This window comes from Chenopodium album, chromosome 18 (genome assembly GCF_948465745.1).
Source record: "Chenopodium album chromosome 18, dcCheAlbu1.1, whole genome shotgun sequence".
NCBI lineage: Eukaryota > Viridiplantae > Streptophyta > Magnoliopsida > Caryophyllales > Amaranthaceae > Chenopodium > Chenopodium album.
This window is the reverse complement of record NC_137851.1, coordinates 15,978,139-15,999,611: the sequence shown is the minus strand read 5'-3', so window position 1 is coordinate 15,999,611 and position 21,473 is coordinate 15,978,139. Positions and strand designations below refer to the sequence as shown.

At 32.8% G+C, this 21,473-nt stretch overlaps 1 protein-coding gene across 2 annotated transcripts; it reads left to right on the top strand.

The window, feature by feature from the left end:
• Positions 1-1,650: 1,650 nt before the first annotated feature.
• LOC145593186 (histone-lysine N-methyltransferase ASHH3-like) lies at positions 1,651-12,967 on the top strand. 2 transcript variants are annotated; one of them, XM_081649691.1, is made up of 14 exons: positions 1,651-1,820; positions 2,067-2,149; positions 4,508-4,637; positions 4,970-5,081; positions 7,285-7,384; positions 8,776-8,854; positions 8,935-9,106; positions 9,184-9,264; positions 9,411-9,537; positions 10,343-10,370; positions 10,496-10,562; positions 10,876-10,924; positions 11,015-11,098; positions 12,699-12,967. In XM_081649691.1, exons 2-13 carry the CDS (start codon positions 2,090-2,092, stop codon positions 11,090-11,092), a joined length of 1,083 nt encoding a protein of 360 aa, XP_081505817.1. In that variant the 5' UTR covers positions 1,651-1,820; positions 2,067-2,089; the 3' UTR covers positions 11,093-11,098; positions 12,699-12,967. The 2 variants fall into 2 exon arrangements, with proteins under 2 accessions (XP_081505817.1, XP_081505816.1); XM_081649690.1 differs by having other exon boundaries at positions 1,654-1,820; positions 9,411-9,585; positions 12,699-12,962.
• The last annotated feature ends 8,506 nt before the right edge of the window (positions 12,968-21,473 follow it).

Below are 21,473 nucleotides of genomic sequence, written 5' to 3'. Positions count from 1 at the left end.
GAACGAAAAAAAAAAGCTTTATAGTTGTTAGTTAAATTTTGAGTCGCTGATGCAAAATAAGCTTGGATCTTCAGTTTCTCGGGTGAAATCAAATCAAATTTGACTTTGTTTAACTAAAGTTTCCAAGTCAATTAGTTTTTGATTCAGAAAATTTGCCAACAATCACCATTTAAATGATCACTTTTGAAAACAACTAGCATTTGATTGGGAGCCCACTTTATAAAATTATCCTGCAAAAAAACCCATATTAAATGATGACATTGCTCTACATTAACCATAAATTGGGTAATACACTTCAATTGCTCAAAATCCCTCAATTTCATAAAACCCTAAATTCAATATTTATTTATTTATTTTTACCATAAACCCTAATTTTAAGAATCAATGGCGAAATCTTTCAAAAAAAAAAAAAAAAAAAGAAGATTCAATGGAGAATTAAATCTACAACATTGTGAAATTAAAGACATTTTACGTAATTGTATTTGGCCACCGAATTTCCTTGTTTTCTCTACCGCAGCCGTTTGAAATTTTATAAAGTTGACTCTCTCAAACCGGCACGGAGATTCTTTGCTAGGAAAATTAAATGTGATAGGGCTACTCTTTTTTTTTTTTTTTTTCGTGGTAGTTTTTTCTTTAAAATTTTTTATTTTAAAATTTAAATAGTAATTATTCTCAAAAGTAATTATAATAGTACTTGTTGACAAAATTTTCTTTAAACCCATTTAAGCGAGTCATAATCAATCTATAAATATAACTAAAGTAATAATCGCTGATATCATTACTATCCACGTGTCATCCTCTCATAAAAAAAATTTCCCTCCAAAATTAATAATGACATCATTAATTTTTTTTAACATAAATATAAGTTTGAAAGTGGTTAACTAATTATACATTATCCAAACAGTATTTATATTTAAATTGACTAATTACATAATTTCCATTGGAGAAATTAAAGGAAGCTCGGACTATTCATTTTCTTATAAAACATTATCTTTTCTCCTACTTCATATATTTCATACATAGAGATATGAATTGGGGTTTCAACTCTTTATTAATTTACCAATTTATTGGATATTGCTTAAATTATTTATACTACGTACATATTATACACAAATGAGCCAAAAAATTATTGTTAAAATCGTGCATTGCATGAACCTAATCTGGTAACATAATATTAAAATAAACACCAAGAATGACACGTGTCATTTCTTGGTACTGTTTTTTCCCTCCAAAACTTTTTTTTCTTTATTTTTTTTTTAATTTACTTCCTAAAAAAAAAAAAAATCATTTCTCATATAATTGTGATTGACTTCCTTAAAAATATATTTACCAAATTATATAATTGTAGTATTCATTTCCTAAAAAAATATTCACATGTTTTCCATATCTTTTATTTTATAAAATATTATTTAATATCTTTACTTTTTAATTCGGAACTCAATTTGGATATAAATTAAGGATTATAATTCGTTAATTATTTGAGTATTTAGTTTATATCTTTACTTTTTAATATTCAAACTTTTTTAATTTTATTAATTATTGGAGGATTATTTTTTAGTAGATTTTGAATTAACATTATAATTCGTTATAAAATTTTGAAAAACCGTGCAGCACGGGACAATTTAATATCCTCTAAATCTTAGATCTACAGTGGTTGTATATTTTAATTTCTCCCTTCGAAGTTTTTTCACTTCACTATTCACACCCCTCCTCTCTTCCCTCCATTGAAGCGTTCGCTGAATCCTCCATTGAATCGCACTCTGAATTCTCCATTGAAGTGGTTTATGAGCTTTCTCTCCTCCATTGAAGCAGTTTCCGAGGTAATATTTTTTTTTTTTTTAATTCAATCGAATATCAATTTCCCAATTTTAATCATTAATTTAATTGTCAACATAGTAAAATTAGGGTTCTTCTAAGGTGGATTATTGGAAATTTGATTATAATTACTGAAGTTATGAAAGATTGAATCGATCTATTTTTCTGCTAGAATTTTGTTATTTAGAATTTAACTCAATTTCGAGCCTAATTTGATAATTGAGTCAACTTTGGTTGTTAATTTGTTGCAGGATTTGGTTTATATAACCCTTTAATGTCAGAACAAAACCATGAAAATGGACCTTTTCTTGCTCAGGAACAGGCATGTTTGAATGTTAGTATTTTCTCACCATCTTTTCAGAGTTTTAAGACTTTATAACTATTGATTGTTGAACAATGTATTTAGTTGTTTGAATTTGATTATGAGATATTATGTATGTTCGTGTTCATTTCAGCATTCGACGTGTTTTTAAGTTTAAAATCTTGGCTCCGGCACTTGGTTTTAGTCCACTACGAGTACTTTGTTATCGAGCAAAGGTTGAGTTTTATGTGAGACAAAACAATTAAACATAGATTTTAAAATCTTCATCCTAATTCTTAACTCGGTCTTAAGACTTAAGAGTAGGCCATCTTCTTTCTTATTTGCTTTTGCTACAATTTGTGAATTTTGGAGCCTTGAAATAAGCTTTAGTTCAAGTTAAGTAGCTTGACTACTTTGAGTTTCTAAATTGCTCTACCTTGTGAGTTGTGACCGGCTGACCGCTGTGAGTTGGTGGCTATAAAAAAAGGTTTTTCTGTAGAGCTTGCTTCTAGGAGGGATATCGGGATATGTTTCCAAACCATGTAAGAGACCATATAATTTAAAGTTTATTGGCAAGGCTACCTTGAGCAAGCAGTAAGCCAATAACACTTTGTTTCTGAATTGTGTATTGGCAATTTTTTGTCATATGTTTTCGTACATTTATTATATATAAAGAATAGGACCTTAGTTCACAATGCAATCTGATGCAGTGAGAATTCTTTTCTTTTCACTTAATTCTTTCGGTTGAAATTCTTGTTGGTAAGCTCCCTCGCTGATTTATGCCATATAAGGGGCTCTCTAGGTTATAACTTATAACAACCCCTCTCCACTCCCAAAAATATCTATATTTGTGAGAATTGAGAAACTTCATATTGCTAACAGGGATTACTTGATTGAGGTATTTAAAGCTAGATGTGGCAACCTTTTGACTAAGATTATATATTATTCGAATGGATGTTACAGCGTTCTTGGCTCCTTGATACCACTAGAGTGAAATTTCCTTTAATTTTTCTGGACCCCTAAAACTGTCATTGTGTTTATATTGGCTTTGCTAAGGTTCGATTGATTCTTCTCTTAACCTTTCCCGTTTCTGGGAATACTGTTGTTTTATTGGTGACTAGTGGGAATGACCTAGGTGTTTCATCTGCCCGAAGTCAGTGACTTGGTTCTCTAGCCAGTAAAGATAAAATTTAATCATGAATGTCAGAATGTAAACGATGGATTTACTAACTACAATGAATTTACCTACATTGCTATCATTATGGTTTCTACTTGTGGACAACCTTTTTTTTTATATACTTAGAGATTCTTCTATTTATGATTATTACTAAATCTGGAGATCAATCAATAGTTAGAGAAATATGTTGAACCGTATTGTTCATTAAACAAAACTTCTATGTGAAAATGAAACATATCCTTCACTCCATGCATGTGGAATGATATGGAATAAACGGACACAATTTCATTTCTTTACTTCTTTACTATATATTTTTGCATTTACAATGTTGATATGAATTTTGTCCCAAGTCAAAACCACCTTCACCATTTTCAAGTCCCAACCATCGAAACCACCCTCACCATTTGCATAGCGCTCCTTACAAATTCCTAAATATCCACCTTAAATCATTCCCCGTCATTATCAACGCAAGGAGCATCACCACCACTTCCCCATCTCTAAACCTCTCTCATGGAACACATCATACACATTACTGCCATTTCTATGCCTTGCTACCTAAGAAAATATATGTCAACCACATATCCTAACTTAGGACCACCCCCCTGCTCTTTCCCTCCCCAAGCTTGTACAGCTATACAGATCCCGAAAGATAGCCTTAACCCACAACTGTGAATTGAGCATGCTTTCTTTCAAGAGCCACCACCACAACTGATGACATTATTTTTCCAATTCTATTTTTAAAGCTTTGTTGGATTTCTCTTTGATTTCTTAAGTAGTACCTTGAGTCCTTGACCACCCCCTTTTATGCAATATGTCTTACTATATTTATTAATCCTTTCCTTTGGGTAAGACTGCAAAGGTTGTAAGCCAGGAGCATCACTGTATTTCTGGGTTGAGTGGCTTTAATGGAATTGGATGAAAAATAATGGTATTTGCTGAGGTTAGATTGTGCTGACATAACTCAAAACGATAGTTGAAAAACTTGTCCCTATGAACACTGAATGATATGATGCTAAATTGGGCCTTTGCCCTTTTTTGGTTGGTATTGTAACTTGCTGTTTAGTCTTTGTATGTCTCTTGTTTTATTTATGCCAAAAAAAATCTGTTACTGATTTGCTCTTTTCTCCTTTAGCTCTATTCTTATTCTTTGTCATATTTACTCTATTTATTTATTTATTTATTTATTTATTATTATTTTTTAAAATCTTAATCAGTCTGCAGAACGGATTGGGATTGGGAATGTATTCAACAAGCTGACAAAGCAATTGGGCAATCCTGTCGAGTTTGAACTTCCAGACCGGTTAAATAAATATCAGTCTGCTCCATATATTTTTATAAGACGCAGTATCCTTCAAAATTAAAAATTTGTTTCATGCATAGTTGGGAAATTTATGGAATGTCATGTGATGTTCTTTTGCTTCTAGAAGTAATATGTACTGTAGCTATCTTTTTTCTCAAGCTCTTATAATTTCCTCAGCATTAATCTGCAAAAGATCAGTTGTAGACTTGTAGTTAGCTGGGTTGTAGTTGTCTCAAGTTGAAGATGGAATACAGATCATTTGTGATAATCCTACTCCTGTTCTTCTGTGTCATATTTTTCTCACATTATATAGATCATCTTCTTTTTGCTGAGCATTCCTTTCTTCACTTTCTTTTGTTAATGTTAACAAACCTAGATATATATGTGACTAAGAAACCAAAGAGGCGCCATGAGGATGATGGTATATTTTGCTCTTGCGGTTCATCTACAGGATCTAATGCTTCCTGTGGTAGAGACTGCCACTGTGGGTAAGTACTTCTATCATGTATTTATTTGTTTCTGATGAACATTAGAGAATAGATGTACATGTTTTTTTAACCCGGATCTTTTATGTGCTCCTTTATATTTCTAAAGAATGTAGACAACTTAGTATTGGGCTATTTATGACTGATGAGGGTAAACATTACATACATTTCTGTGTGCTTTCTGATGGCACAAGTCAGTTGCTGTGGATTCACCTGATAGACCTATTATCATCATGAACAATTGGGCTATTTATGTCTAATGAGGATAAACATTACGTACATTTCTGTCTCTGATGACACCAACCAGTTGCTGTATTGCTGTGGGCTCACCTGATAGACCTCCTACCAACATTAATGAACGCTAGAAAATTAGATTGATATCATGATTGGTGTTCCTCTTTGTAGTTGCAGAGTGTTAGTTTGCTATGCATCACTATTGAAGCATTAACTTCAATGAATTGGGTTTACAGTTAAGGCCATGAGGATTTTGGGTTTACATGAACATATAGCACTTGATAGAAGGCAATGGAGGAAAAGGATCATGATTGATGGCCTGTAATAGACCTAATAATCTGAATTTATTAAATTGATTGAATAAGAAGAAAGAATGAAGATTGAAGCTTGAATCTTGATTGACAATAGCGCAAAGGGTTACAAATGATAGGTTTAATAGCTTTAGGCTATTACTCTCAAAATAGCTTGAGGCTATAACCCTCTCTCTAAGATTTCTCCAATACATATTTCTGCATATCTTCCTTCTACTACTCTCTACCTATTTATACTACTTAGCTATGCAAGTACAACTTTAATTGCTACATTTACTAATTCTTATCTTCATCCCTAAAAGCCAGCAGGCAGCTAATGAGCCAACACAACAACTACTGCAGCTTTAAGGAAGTGCTTCCCCTTGTGGTGGTGTGTTAGCCTACCCCTTTTTTCTGCCTTCTGCTGCAAGTGTGAAGAACAGGTGGTGTGTTGGCCTTGATTTGTTACATGACCATAGGAGATACATTTTTGGTTCGTAGCCTATCCCATCCTTGAGAATAAGGCTTTGATATTGTTGTTTTGAAGGCATCTTTACCTCTTTGGGTATACGTAAACAACTTCAAATGCCATCTGATTGCTTTGAGATGAATGATTGCAACTTGAATTTCTCTTACTAGTACTATGTACTCTTTCCTTGCATATGGTTTGGGTTGGGGTATCTCCTTGGCTCAATGCACATAAGTGCTTTAGAGGATTTTAAATATTGGCCGGGACAAAAGTTTGACAATTGTAAAGTGATGATGGCTACATGACACTGGACAAACACCCATTTTTTTATTTATTTTTTTTTTCTAATAATTATATCTGATTATTGTCCAGTTGCATTCCGTCGAGCTACTGGGGTAGATTTATCTGTATATATTGTACATATCCGGCTTCGGTGGCTTGCCTACCTACAGTGTTTTTTCTGGACATTTTTTTGCTGCTGAAAATGGTTGATTTTTAAATTGATGTGCTGAATTTATTCTTTTATTTTTAGGCACTTGAATGTTTCAAGAATAATAAAGAATCTGTGATTTTGGTTTAAATGCCAGCAGTTTTGCATTTCTTCTGCTTAGTACTTGTATATTTAACATTACACTGAGAAGAGTTTAAATATTTTCTGCCACCACCAGTCCAATATGAAGTAACAAGTCTCATTCCCTCTTTTTGGAGATCTATAAAAGAGGCTTGTTTTTTTAGGATATTAGTTCATTTTCAGCTGTCATAATGGTGTGATAGAATGCATTTTGAAAGTTTATAGGTATTTTATTTAATTTTAAGGGAGCATTCTGTTGTATCTAGTTACATGATCTTAAGGTAAAATGTGGAAATGGAATCCATCCTGGGATTAGGTTTTCTTTCTTGTGAGGATTTTTTCCGAATCTAACCTGTTACAAAACACTGATTAATTGTACACCACAGAATGACCCTGATCATCTAATTTGTGTCCTTTTCTGCTTGAGAATTGTTACATAGGATGTCTTTTTATGAAGGGAGATATCTGTGTTGATGGGGAGAGGATAACTATAATTTATGTGCTCCACAATATTTGCAATAGCATCTTGATCTTTTTCGGTTAGGAGTCTGTTTGGGTGGACATAATTCCTCTGTTATTGACTAAAAGTTCATTTGTTGGCGATGGATGTTTGTGAAATAATCAAATATTTCTTTTCTGCAGGATGTTACTCTCCACCTGCTCCTCAAACTGTAAATGTGGAGATGATTGTGTTAATAAACCATTTCAACAGCGTCCTGTGAAAAAGTTGAAACTAGTGCAGGTTTATGTCTTTTCATGGTTATTCGAGAACTTTTTATTCTTTTGTTTAAGTATTTGAATTTGTCAATTTTCGAAAAATTTGTGAGAAATCACCTTTTAAATACTTATTTGGGAGGTAGCACCTTATAGGCTAATATAAGACACATAATTTCTAAATGTCACCTTGTATACAGTTTTCGGCCAGAAAAGTCAAATTTCGGTAATGACTTTCTTTCTTTTCCTTAATTTTCACGTGAATGATTCTTTTGTGTTTACCCCCCCCCCTCTCTGCCAATTTACCTTCTCCCCTACTCTTTTTATTCACTACACCTTCAATATCCTCTATATACTTCTTCATTCTTGCTTCACACTCTCACCCGAGTAATCGAGTATGAAAGCTTAAAAAATTGCAAAAGAAATACTTTTAAGGGAGAAAATTTATCATTGGTTTTCATTAAAATTAGTTGAAACGTGGGTATCTAGAAAAAGTTAAAAAAAGCATATGATAAAATTTTAATAATGAACTAAATTACTTGTCCACTTAAGCCCATGTTACACATCTAAAAGAATCTAATAAATGAATTAATTAAAAAAAAGGGGGTGGGAGGCTCAAAAAGTATGATTAAGAGGGATAAACAAAATGAATTTCCGATCATATTCAGCAAGATGATTTCGCCTAACAGTGAGGAGGAGAACCAAGATGATATCTCAGGGAGTTGCAAAAGAAAAATGTGAGAAAACAGAGTTGTAAGGTAGAAAAACAGAAGGGAAAAAAATAGAAATTGTAAGATAAACATATTCAATGAAGGATATGCACAAGAGAGAAAAAGTTCACTGCCGGAAGTTTGACCGGCAGCCTTTAGGTGTTTTTGGAAGACTTTCTCATATAAGGTGCTTTTTGACAAATATAACAATTAGATTATGTAAGGCACTATCTCTCAAAATGGTAATCAAAAGGTATTTTCTATCAAATTATTCTCAATTTTATTACATTTTTTCTATATTTCTGTGACAAGACCAATAAGTAGATGCTGAGTATCATTTGGACGCAGTAATTCTGTAAAATGACTAGAAGTCTCTGGAGTCTGTTTTTCATATGGGAAGACATCAAGGGTGGGATACTGGGATCAATAGTGACAATAACATCATCGTTGTGGTAGCCTTCAATATGCAGAGGCAACTTTGGTCTTGTCTTCTTTTATGTGTTTGACATCCCTGTTTCTAAGTGAATCGAAGGATGCAGACATCTTCTAATCTTTTGCTTGGCCATTGAATTTAACATCCTTGTACTTTTGTGTTCTTATTCTGGAGGATTCTTGTTGTTTAGTTTTTAAGTAGGATCTATTGCATTTTATGGATAATATTTTTTCTGATCTCTCAAGGTGCCAATTTAAGATTATGTGTTTCTTGTAGACTGAGAAATGTGGAGCAGGCATTGTGGCTGTTGAAGATATTAAGCAAGGGGAATTTGTTATTGAATATGTTGGAGAAGGTGCTTACTTGTGCTCTTACTGTTATGCTTCCATGTTGCGACTTTTTCCAATCATTGAATGATCTTTGTCACTGGTGCAGTAATTGACGATAAATTGTGTGAAGAAAGGTTGTGGCGTATGAAAAGTACTGGGGAAACAAATTTTTATCTTTGTGAGATTAACCGGGACATGGTTATCGATGCCACAATGAAGGGGAACAAATCAAGATACATTAATCATAGTTGCTGTCCCAACACAGAGATGCAGAAATGGTTTTTATTTAGATCCTTGAACTAATTTGTTGGAGCATTGAATGTGTTCGAAATTGACTTGGACCTGTTTTTATTAGGAGTATAGATGGAGAAACAAGAATTGGTATATTTGCTACGCGTGACATTAAAAAGGGCGAGCATTTGACGTATGATTATCAGTAAGTACTGAAAGACTATCTTATTGTGTATTTGCTATTGGCTTGCTTTTGTTTTGGACAATGTTAAGGGGTTATAATGCCTGCAGTTTGCAGATTTCCAAGACATAGTTTCTTTTCTATACAAACCAAGCTAATGAATTTGGCAGGTTTGTTCAATTTGGTGCAGATCAAGATTGCCATTGTGGTGCTGATAGCTGTAGACGTAAACTTGGTGTCAAACCTAACAAGAAGATGCCTTCATCTGATGCCGCATTGAAACTAGTTGCACGCCAGGTAGCGGCATCATCTCCCAAAGTGAAAGCAATATTGTTGGGAAAAAATGTACGTTGTGATGGTCTATTTCCTTATCAAGTGATTTTGATATGAATATTGCTCTTGTTTCTTGAAATTTAATATTGGTGAATCTTAGCTTGAGCATTAGACCAAAATTTGTGATGTATTTCACTGATTTATCTAATCTTTAGAGTGAATTCTTGACAAATCCTTGTCTAATCTGTTGGGTGAGGTTCAACTCAAGGAAGGCTCTATGTTCTCCAATATGCTATACTATATGCTTTCGAACCATTGTCTATGATATTCCCTGTTCTGCAATGGCAGAGATTTGAGGGCTCTTTGTATACTTCAGACATTTGGGGTCACACCAAACAATAGCTTCCCTATTATGCCTCTTGTTGCTGCTACTGATGCATTGGTAATGTACAGGAGTTAACTGCATATAAGATTAATATTAACTCCAAAGGTAGGTGGACTCACTTGTCAAACAAGTGAACCGCTGAAGTCCTTTTGAACTTACTGTACGGGAAAGGGGGGAAAAAAATAATGGATAAGTAATAGGAAATTGGATGTTTGGGTGGTTATAGAAAATTTATGGTTTATACTCTTGTGCAATCTGGAATATGCGTGACCAGATCAAATAGAGCTCTGAAACAATTAGAATATAAGCCTGGTACTTTTTTCTTTTACTGTTGCTTTTTTTTTTCTTCTTTTTTTGTTTGTTTGTTTGTTTGTTTGTTTGTTTGTTTTGCCATACAATTAGCTTTTTACCTGGACTAAACTGCTTTCTTTTTCCCCTTTTAAGGTTTATCAGAATGGAAGTTGTTACAGTGGTAAAGATTTCTGAACATTTGCTAATATTCCTTTGTTTCCAATTTTATTTTATTTTGTAAAAGGTTGGGTAATGGTGGTCCATGAAGAACTTGTTTCATGGTTATGTTGTTCTATCTTGTCACAGATCAAAGACAGTGCTCCTTTAATTGCATTGGTGAGGTTGTCAGGATTCCCCGTCCTGACCATAGTAGGTACTTATTACTTAACTAACTAGCCATTTCCTCCTTTGATGTGCATGGATCACTCCTCTTACTACACTGTTTTAATTTGTGGCCTTCCTATTGAATGTGAACTTTTGGGGCCTGTAATTATGAGTCTTTTCTTTGAACGAATTTTTTTTTTTTTTTTTTTTAATTCAAAGAGAGCAATTCTATGAAGTTTATACCATCCTAAGGGTTAAGGGCCCTAAGCCTATTTGTTGCAATATTTATTACATTCCAAATAGTACTCTGAGAGAACCATTGTGTGATGCATAATGAATTGCTGACATATTCGTTATTACAGGACATTTGGTATTATAAAGCGGTTTGATAACACTACAAAGAAGCACTTGGTGAGAATTTATTCATGTCTATTGCTGTTTGCTCATTTGCTGAGTGTACTGCCCAGTAAAAAACTCTGACAAACCGCTTTTGTATTGCAGATCATGTTTGCAGACGGCAGTGCTGAATTTATTGACATGTCCAAAGTAGATTGGGAATTTTGTAATTTCTTATTGTAGTTCAGGGTGAGTACAAGTTTATTTCTGATTTGTGTCTTCTAATCTCAGTTGTGCCTTGGGTGTTATATGATGGCTACTTTGTTTTTCCTTATTGTATTTCGTTAATGTTTTTCATTTTTTCTAGCAATCACCTGTAATTAGTAAGAAAGAACTTAAGATCACAATTTTTAAGCATTCATTTTCTTGCTAAAATGACATTTGTTCCTGTCCCCTGTGTACTTTTTTTGGAAGATGTAAAGCCATGGCTCTGAAGGTCTTTCATTTAGACCTTTAAGGCTTTAATGACTTTACCTTTGACATTTGCTGCCAACTAGCTTGTGATCGACAACCTGATTAAAATTGTGTCCTCCTGCATGCAGAACAACCAGAATTATGCCAAATACTATAATTAAAAGAACAAACTTTCGGAACTTTGTTTGTTTCATGTAGAGAACGAGTTCACTGACCAGATACTTGTCCTGTTCTTTGAGCACTGGCACCAGCATTCTGTAAGCAATTATGTTCCGGAAAGTTATAAAAAAAAATAATAAATAGAATAAAAAAAATAAAAAATATAGAAGTTGAAAATATAATTACAAGCATTTAATTATATTTTTTGAATTTGTATTTGAAAAATCTGAAACAATTAGAAGGCTTAGTAATAACCCTATGGACTTGTTTTATCCCTGATACTTTGCTAATACACAATCGAGGTTTTAATGTGTAAGACATACAAAGTATCTGGAGGCTCTCATAAGTGATGATTTCTAAACTATATCTGCTATCTGTGAACTGATCTGATTGCAAAACTCTGTTGAAATTCTCTCTCAATATTGCTTAATATGTGGCTTATGCGTTAAGATGTGTATTCTGTATATCTGTTCATGTAGCTCTCTTGAATTTGAAACTTTTTATTATATTACCTAAATGTAGGTTTTTAAGGAGATGAATCCATGTAGATTAATCTCTTTTAGTTACTGTAGACTTTCATACATGCATTGAACATTGGTTTTCTACACATTTGATCTCATTATTACATAAAAATTCACATCATCTGTAATCTTTTCCATTCTGATTTCTATTGTTTCAATTCATAAACTCGCTTGAACCTTTGTGTGGGAGTGTTGAAGAATTGAACTTGAGGTGGTTAGGAAGTGAACCGAGGATATTATCATACATTATGAAATACGAAGTATAAGAGTAGCTAAGATTATATGCTGTGAATTGGCTTTTAGCAAATGAAAATGGCTTACTAGAAAATGGTAAATTGTGTTGTAGGTAAAAACAAAATTGATTGATTGAAGGAAAAGAATTAGGTAACAATAAATCTGATAGCTGTCATCTTCAGGAAGAAATTTAACTTGAATAACCTACACCTGTACGGTTTTTTTTTTTTTTTTTTTCTTTTTATTTTTTTCTTTTTAAATCATATCTGTGGCAAATTTATGTACCATGTTTTCCTTCATGTTTTGTTGGTGATACTGATTATGCTTTGACAATCATTGAGGAGATTGCTAAAATAAAGATGGTTGCCTCGCTCTCCCCTCCCCATTTTTCCCTTAACCCTTTTGAGGTGGATTTGTGGCCATCGGAAAATTTAATTGAACTGTTCTTTCTTGTCTTGCAGAAGATGATCCGCTGTTTAACCTCAACTAAGAGTGCTCCAAGATGGGAGAGGATTGAACATAATAAAAATGGCAACATTATTCTTACTAACTCCTGTATCGTTATCGACCCATGTATTAATCATTCTTTTGTGTTCTTTATTGGTAATAAAGAGTATTAGCTTGTAAGTTGTAACATATGTACCCCTGAATGGATTTGTCTGAAGTTCTCATCCTTGATGGTTTTCTGCATATTATTTCCATAATCTATTTTCCAATCATGAATCCTTGCGGTTTTTTTTTTTTTTTTTTTCATCGTAACTATGAACGAGTAGTAGGGCTTAGTGAGGGAAGTCGTGTTTCATGATTATTTATGAATTAAAGTTTATAAATTTATGATTTAAAGTTCCATTACTTCTAATTGACATGTGTTTTATTTTTCAATTCATGTGATTGACCAATATCATAATTTAATTATCAATAGAAAGATTATATTTTCAAAGGCTTAAATATAATTAGCAAATTTTCATATACTAGTGATTGTACTGCATAAACTGATTTGTGTTTATTGGACTGATATAAGCACGGTGGATCAAACTGTATGTCCTTAACATTTATTGTACAATCTCTTTTTTTTAGGTGATACGTTTTGACTTTAACACTAGTCAATCACTTCTCTTTGAGCGTGTTTTATATGTAATGAAATATATTGACATGTAGGATCTTGTTAGATTTGTCACGATATGTATTTCAAAATATCAATTTATTATTATTTTTAATGTAAATAAAGATATTAATGGTTGAATTTATGCATTGATAAGCGTGACTTAAGAACGTGTTAACTAAAAAAAATAGAGGAAATATAATTTTTGTAATTTCTTAATCTCCTTTCTTATTTGATATATAGTTTGATTAAATTTCTAATATTAAAAGATAATTTATATTTAAAATTTATTTAAACGCTTATGGAAATATGGGGTGCTTTTTTATTTTTAATTCTAATTTTTTTGAATTACACTTCTTTAAATTAAGGTTTTATGTATTTTTTTTTATTATGATTTGTCCAATATTTAAATTGATAAAATCAGAAGATTATTCTAATTTTTATACTTCCTCCGTTTTTATTTTATTGCATCATTAGGACCAGGGCCGGCTAAGGGCTTGTGCAAACAGACCCTTAGCACAGGGCCCCAATATTTTGAGGGCCCAATTTAATTGGGAGCCCATACATGTATTTAAAAAAAAAAATTCAGTTCAGCCATCTTCTACGTTTGGAACATTTAGTTTCAACTTCCGCCAAATTCATCTACTCCGTAATTGCTATAATTAATTTGCAATTCCTATGGAAAACTTTCCATCTTCCTATGTCAATTTAAAGCTTGTCATTAATTTTCATGTTCTGTTTTTTTTTTTTTTTTCGAAAAACTAATTAAACACTTCAACTGCACCTTCTTCTCTTGATTTTAATGGTAATGAGTGGTATTTCCATCACGAATTTCTTCTAATAGAAAAATTAGTTTCATCTTGAATTTGGGTTTACCTGGTTAAAATGAGAATCTGTCTAATAAGGACAATCGATTATAAGGTAATTTTTATTTTTTATTATTATTATTTTTTGATATGAAAGAATTTCTAATATTTGAGATTTGTTAAGTGCTTATTGTAGTTGCGTTTTTTTTTAAGATTGAAACTGGAAGTAAGAAAATTTGGTACTTCATATTTTCAATTTGCAACAATAATGGGCCTTTAGTATTAGGAATTTAAACCATTCCTAATCGAATTGTTAAGTTGTTTATCCTATTTTCATTATAAATCATTAGCTTAATTGCATTTTTTTTTTTTTTTGAAAATAGCTTAATTACATATGTTTGTTTATTTTTATGTGTTTGTATGCTGTATCATCTATATAAATAAAGTGCTTTTTTTTTTTTTTTTTTTTTTGTCAAAGCAAGTGATCTGAGTTTTTTGGTGTATATATTGTGCTCGAATAAGATAATGCAGATTACTTTGAAAATAATTTCTCATAATTAAAATTGCATTTTTTTTAAAAAAAAAACAGGGCCCAACTTTTGGAGTTAGAACAGGGCCCTTAATATGTTTAAGACGGCTCTGATTAGGACTTTTACACTATTCACTTAATCTTCTTTGACCATCGTTTGCGATTTATACATTAGGAAAAATATAGTCATGTGGGATCTAGTTAGATTCGTATCGAACTTTACTTTTCAAATATCAAATTTTTATAGTTTTTACAAAAGTATAATTGAAGATATTGATAGCTAAAGTAATGTATTGACAAGCGTGAAGTCCCTTATGGTGCAATAAAAAAAGGAGGAAGTATAATTTAACTTTTCAATTTTTCCTTTGCAGGTTTTTAACTTAAGTGGCACTAGAATTTAAGTTCTTAAAATTAAATTGTTTATTTTGCTTATGTGGCAATTAAATTTTTTTAATTCTAAAAAATTTGTAAACCTCTTTTTTTGTTGGCTAAAATATGCTATTTTCCATATGGTACTCTAAAATCTTTTGAAAAAAAATAGCTGACGTCATCACTGTCGACATTTCACTCTTATAGTTTTTCTTGCCAAAGTTCAAGGATGATGTCATCTTTTTTTTTTTTTTTTTTTTTTTTTTTTTTTTTTTTTGGAGCTACCATATTTAAAAATTTTGAAATTTGAATATTAGAAGCTTCTGCATTACAACTACAACCTATCAATTTATCCTTAAAAAAAATTAAACAATTATAAACAACACACTAATAAATAAAATCCTACATTAAAATATGTATTTAGCGACGATGAACAAGTATTATTTTATGTACATCCATTTTTTAAAATGTACAAATTATAAAAGATTTTATATAAACCGTGCATCGCACGGGTTCTAACTTAGTATAACTAATTATAAAGTTAAACTTTAAGCCAGACAATGAGACAGTGACACTTGACATTCTAAACTTTCACCAAGGGTCGCGCCACATAGGCGACAATTAATTATTAATAGAAAAATTTAGATTTTAACACCCGAAAATAACCCGAAAATGGTTTAACACCCAAAAAAAAAAAAAGATTTAACAACATAACATTTTTAAGAAAATTGATTTCACCACCAATTAACAGATTCCGTCCAAGACTCTGTTAAGTGGGGTCCTTAAGGATAAATTTTACCACCACTTAACAAATTTTAACTTTATTTTTTTGCTTGTTTCGAGTTCAATTTAGATCCTTAAGGATCAAAATGACCCCCGAAATCAAAAAATTTCACCGACTTCGGTGAGAATGGCGGCCGGAAAACTCACTAAAGGTGCGCTCTGCATCCAAGTCATTAGTTTGTGGTATTTTGGCCACTAAGCAAAGTTAGGGTGCTAGGTGCACCCAAGCCATAGTTCAAAGTGTTAAGGCTAATTTTGCCTTTTTTTTTTTTTTTTTTTTTTCTGGTGTTAAAATCTAAAATTTCCTTATTAATATGACATGTAGGATTTATTTGAATATATGTTTTGTAGAATAGGATTAAAAAAAAAGTTGGATAAATTTAGTAGGATAAAAAAGTTATTTTAGTGTTTTATTTTAAATAAAATTTAGATGATTTAATAGATAAAAAAAGTTATTATATTCTTTTCAATAAAAATTTTGGTTTAGAATTTTATTTACAATAAAAAAAATACCAATATTTTATACAAATGACGGATCTTGAGAGGTACAAAAGTAAAAGAAAATAAAAAATCAAAGAGTCATTGCAGACACCTGATTGTGTCTCCCCAAAAACCAAACCCAGTGATGAATACCTTTCACGTCATTGATTTTCAAACGAGGTGAAATGTGAAAGAGTCTCGTGAATCTCTTTGTTTTTAATAAAATATTTCTTTCTGTTTTCGAAAATATTTTTTTTTCGTACCTTATTTATGAAAAATGTCTAGTCTAGTTTAGTTTGGTCCATGATATGGGTCCAATAATTGTATAGTTGGATGGGGTTCGAAAAGATCTTTCCAACGATATATTATAAGCCCAATTCCGATGAATAGTAAGGAAGTTATGTCCAAAATACTAAAATGGATCTTAAGTGATTTTTATGGGCGACCCAATGATCAAGTGGAGGGTCCAATAATTATTATTACTAAAGTCATTAGGAATTACTTTAATTTACTAGAATAATCTAAAAGGTTTTTTAAAATTCTAAAGAGATTAGGATTAATAATTATATTTTATTTGATTTTGAAAAGATAAAGGATTTTATTTGGAATAAATCAAGTGTTTTAAGGATTAAATTTGATTTAATAAAAGATAAGTACGGACTCTACTTAGCCAAATTCAATTGGAATAAGGACTTCGTACAAATTTTATCGTACATCATCTATCAGTTTTACTCCGAGTCGAATTCTGACTCTTTTCTATCGTTTACGGACAATTTTTCTCTATAATTAGGGTCGTTATTCCTCGTTTCCAATTCATCAACAATCATCTATCTCTCTTCTCTCTCTCTCTAAGCTACAAGCTTGTTATTTCTCTCTCTTTCTAAGCCTAGCCTTTTCAAAACAACATTCCTCATTCACGAGACTTAGACACATATAACCAAGCTCGAAGTTGCCTTAGACCTCGACGTGAAAGGTTGATAGTTCTAAGGGTTTGGTCTCAAATTTATATTTCAATTCTTTGATTAGATTTACTGTTTAATATTTTCATTGAAGTTACTAACGTGTGTATTGTTTTGATAGAAAGAGGTATGAGGCATCAAAGTAAGTAATTAGATTATTAATTATTCTTTTGATATAGAAATCATGCTTAGATTGTTTTATTGATTTCTAGTATCATGTTTAGGTTGCTTCATATTTCTTCTATCATATTAGTATCATGTTAGGTTAAGGCTTTAATCTTTATTCCCTCTGTTCCACAATGCTGTTCTTGTTTGGAATCTTTGACTTTTTTAAAAAAAAGAGAGAATCTTCTAAATTTCTCTTAATCTATAAGAGCAAATATAGTCATGTGGGATCTAGTTTGATTCGTCTTGGCGAGTAGATTATTAGTATCTAATTTTTATAATTTTTTCTAGGGTGAGATTAAAGATATTTGCGGTTAAAGATGGGTAAAAATTTACATCGATTTACGAAACAGGAACATCATTATGAAACAAAGAGAGTATTGTTTAGTGACATGATAGGATTTGTTATTAATCATGTTAGTATCATGCCTAGGATTTATGCTTTGATGAAAATATTGTTATGATGATGATTTGTTGTGTCAAATTATATGTATTTTCACGTAATTTGTTAATTGACGAATTGTTTCACGTAATTTATTAATTTACGAATATGTTCACATAATTTGTTAATTTACAAATATTTTCACGTTATTTGTTAATTTACAAATAATTCATATATAATTTTTCAATATTATGATGTTGCTTGATATTATTATTGCTTGATCACGCTCTCTCTTGCAGGTTTAAAGGAAATTTGTACTTGAAATCACGCTTAATAAGATAATTTATAATTTTATTTATGCTAATATGATTTTAATTCAAGTAACCGTCAATAATAGCTTTATTTGTGCATTAATATTCACTCAATCAACATAGATTAAATAGGTTTAGGGTTAATATATTGATTGTATGTTGATCGGAAAGCACACATGAATATGAGAAGAACAAAGTAGAGGCCTATTTAGGGCAGGTTCAATCTCTTTTAGGTTGGATTTGTACCTTCATCCCCGAATATCCAGTCATAGTTCAGGACCACTATGGAGTTAGTGATCTCTAGGATCGTGAAGGGGTGTAACTTTCACCTTGTGAAACAAGTTCCTAAAACTTGTTGGCGACTCTTTTGCTCTAGCTTCCTTCCCTTTGGACACCACCATGCTTAAGTGAATGATCACAGTGGGGCTCAAGAGTGGGATGCTTGAAATATTCCCTACAGTTTTTAACGACTCCACTGGGGAGGATTTCTATTTTTAATTCCTAAAATTTCTTTTGGCAATAATTTAGAATGAGTGGATAAGACTCGAAACGTTCTAAATATTCATATGCGTAATTTTGATTGACATTAATTGCATAAGCATAAAAAGGCCCGTATTGGAAAGACCATCCGTAATGCGCCAAAACCATAGGCTTTTTACACGTAGGAAATTTGGGAAATATCATTATCAACTAGAATAGAAAAAACGCTGCGAAAATCGGAAAATTCTGATAACACAGAAAGCTTTTGAGGCATGTAGGAAATGTAGCTGAGAAAACAGTGCCCATCGCAGTGTAATGGCTCTATCGCGATGCGATAGCAATGTTGTGGTGCGACAGGGTCATCTCCTCACGCTGGTCCCTGTTATCTCGCGCCAAGTTCTTCTAATATCGAGCCACAAATATGCCTTCTTGCTTTGATCGGTTCTTGTACTGTTTAGCCGATTTTACTTACTAATTGAGTTTTTCCTTCTTTTCTGAACCCATATGTGTTCTACATATGGCCCTAACCCTCTAGGAATTCTCGCTCCATCTACCCAATCGAACGCTCATTGCAATGAGGGGTACATCCAAGTTTGTGAATTCACCAAACCATGGAAGCAAGTTTAACTTTTGGGGTCCCATCCATACGCGCCAACCCTTCTAAAGGTAAGGCTTCAGCGAGATGCATCCGGACTCATAATCATGGACCCTCTTTTGACTACCTTAATCCTTAAACTTTAGAGAAATAGAGCCATGGTTAGGTTGCAAACTCATTGCATCATGTTGTGTCTGCTTGACTGCTTGTGCATTTCTTGTTTGTGCATAATCTATATGTGATTAAGCTAACCGTTTGTTTGACTTGTTATTATAAATATGCTTAATAAACTAACCAATGACTAAATGAATTTGCTTAATTAATTAATTAACTAATTTGAGCTAATAAATATGTCTAAAATCGAGTCATATTTCTTTTGAGTCAACCCGATTTTTTATTCCCGTATCCTACACAAGCGTCAACATGTTTTGGTCATAGCCGGAGTTCTAGGAAGAGTTACGTGTCGTGCCTCCTATGGATCTGTAGCCCCGGATTTTATCTTTAATTTGGCGTTGGTTATGACTAAAATACCACAGCCTGTCCAATTTAGTGCATATACATGAGGTCTTAACTTAGTCTTTGTTTAAATCTAACCATATGTCTGGTCACATAGTCATGACACGAGTCTTTGTTATTGCTTGATCACGCCCTCTCTTGCAGGTTTAAAGGGAATTTGTACTTGAAATCACGCTTAATAAGATAATTAATAATTTTATTTAGGCTAATATGATTTTAATTTAAGTGATCGCCAATAATAGATTTGTTTGTGCATTAATATTCAACCAACATAGATTAAAAAGGTTTAGGATTAATATATTGATTGTATGTTAGTCAAAAAGCGCACATGAATATGAGAAGAATAAAGTAGAGGCCTATTTAGGGCAGGTTCAATCTCTTTTAGGTTGGATTTGTACCTTCATTCCCAAATATCCAGCCATGGTTTCGGACCACTATGGAGTTAGCGATCTCATGGATTGTGAAGGGGTGTAACCTTCACCTTGTGGACGGTTTACAAATTCCTAAAACTTGTTGGCGACTCTTTTGCTCTAGTTTCCTTCCCTTTGGACGCCACCATGCTTAAGTGTATTATCACAGTGGGGCTCAAGTGTGGGATGCTTGAAATTTATTCCCTGCAGGTTTTGGCGACTCTACGGGGGAGGATTTCTATTTTAATTCCTAAAATTTATTTTGGCAATAATTTAGAATGAGTGGATGAGACTCGAAAAGTTCTAAGTATTCATGTGCGTAATTTTAACTGACATTATTGGCATAAGCATAAAAAGGTCCACATTGTAAAGACCATCCGTAATGCGCAAAAAAGCATAGGCTTTTTACACATAGGAAATTTGGGAAATATCTTTCACAACTAGATCGAAAAAACGCTGCGAAAATCGAAAAATTATAAGAACACGGAAAACTGCCGAGGCATGTAGGAACCGTCGCTAAGAGAACAGAGCCCATCGTATTGCGATGGCTCTTTCTTGACGCGATGGCAACATCGCGGCGCGACAAGGCCATCTCCTCACGATGGTCCCTGTTTTCTCGCGCCAGGTTCTTCTAATACTGAGCCAGACGTCTGCCTTCTTGCTTTGATCGATTTTAGCACTGTTTGGCCGATTCTACTTCCTGATTGGGTTTTTCCTTCTTTTCTGAAACCTATATGTGTTCTACATATGGCCATAACCCTCTGGGAATTCACGCTCCATCTACCCAATCGAATGCTCATTGAAACGAAGGGTACATCCGAGTTTGTGAATTCACCAAACCATGGAGACAAGTTTAACTTGTGGGGTCCCACCCATACGCGCCAACCCTTCCAAAGGTAAGGCTTCCGCGGGATGCATTCGGACTCATAACCATGGACCCTATTTTGACTAACCATAATCCTTGAACTTTATAGAACTTGAGCCATGGTTAGGTTGCAAACTCATTGCATCATATTGTGCCTACTCAACTACTTGTGCATCTCTTGCTTGTGCATAGCTTGTATGTGTTTACACTAACCGTTTGTTTGACTTGTGAATGAGTCTAAATAAACCGATTAATGACTATATAGGACTTTGATTAACTAATTAATTGATTAATGAATGATTGAAGTTTAATAAAATTGATAAAACATGACTTAGCACGACTATAGGCTTCCCCTTTTTAAAGCAGAACGCTGGAAACAGGTGCAGAGTGACGTTTCATTAATGACGCGGAAGTCTGGCCTATAGTGCGACATGCAAGTGTCGATCGCGACGCGACAGCAATATCGCGTCGCGATGTCGCTGGC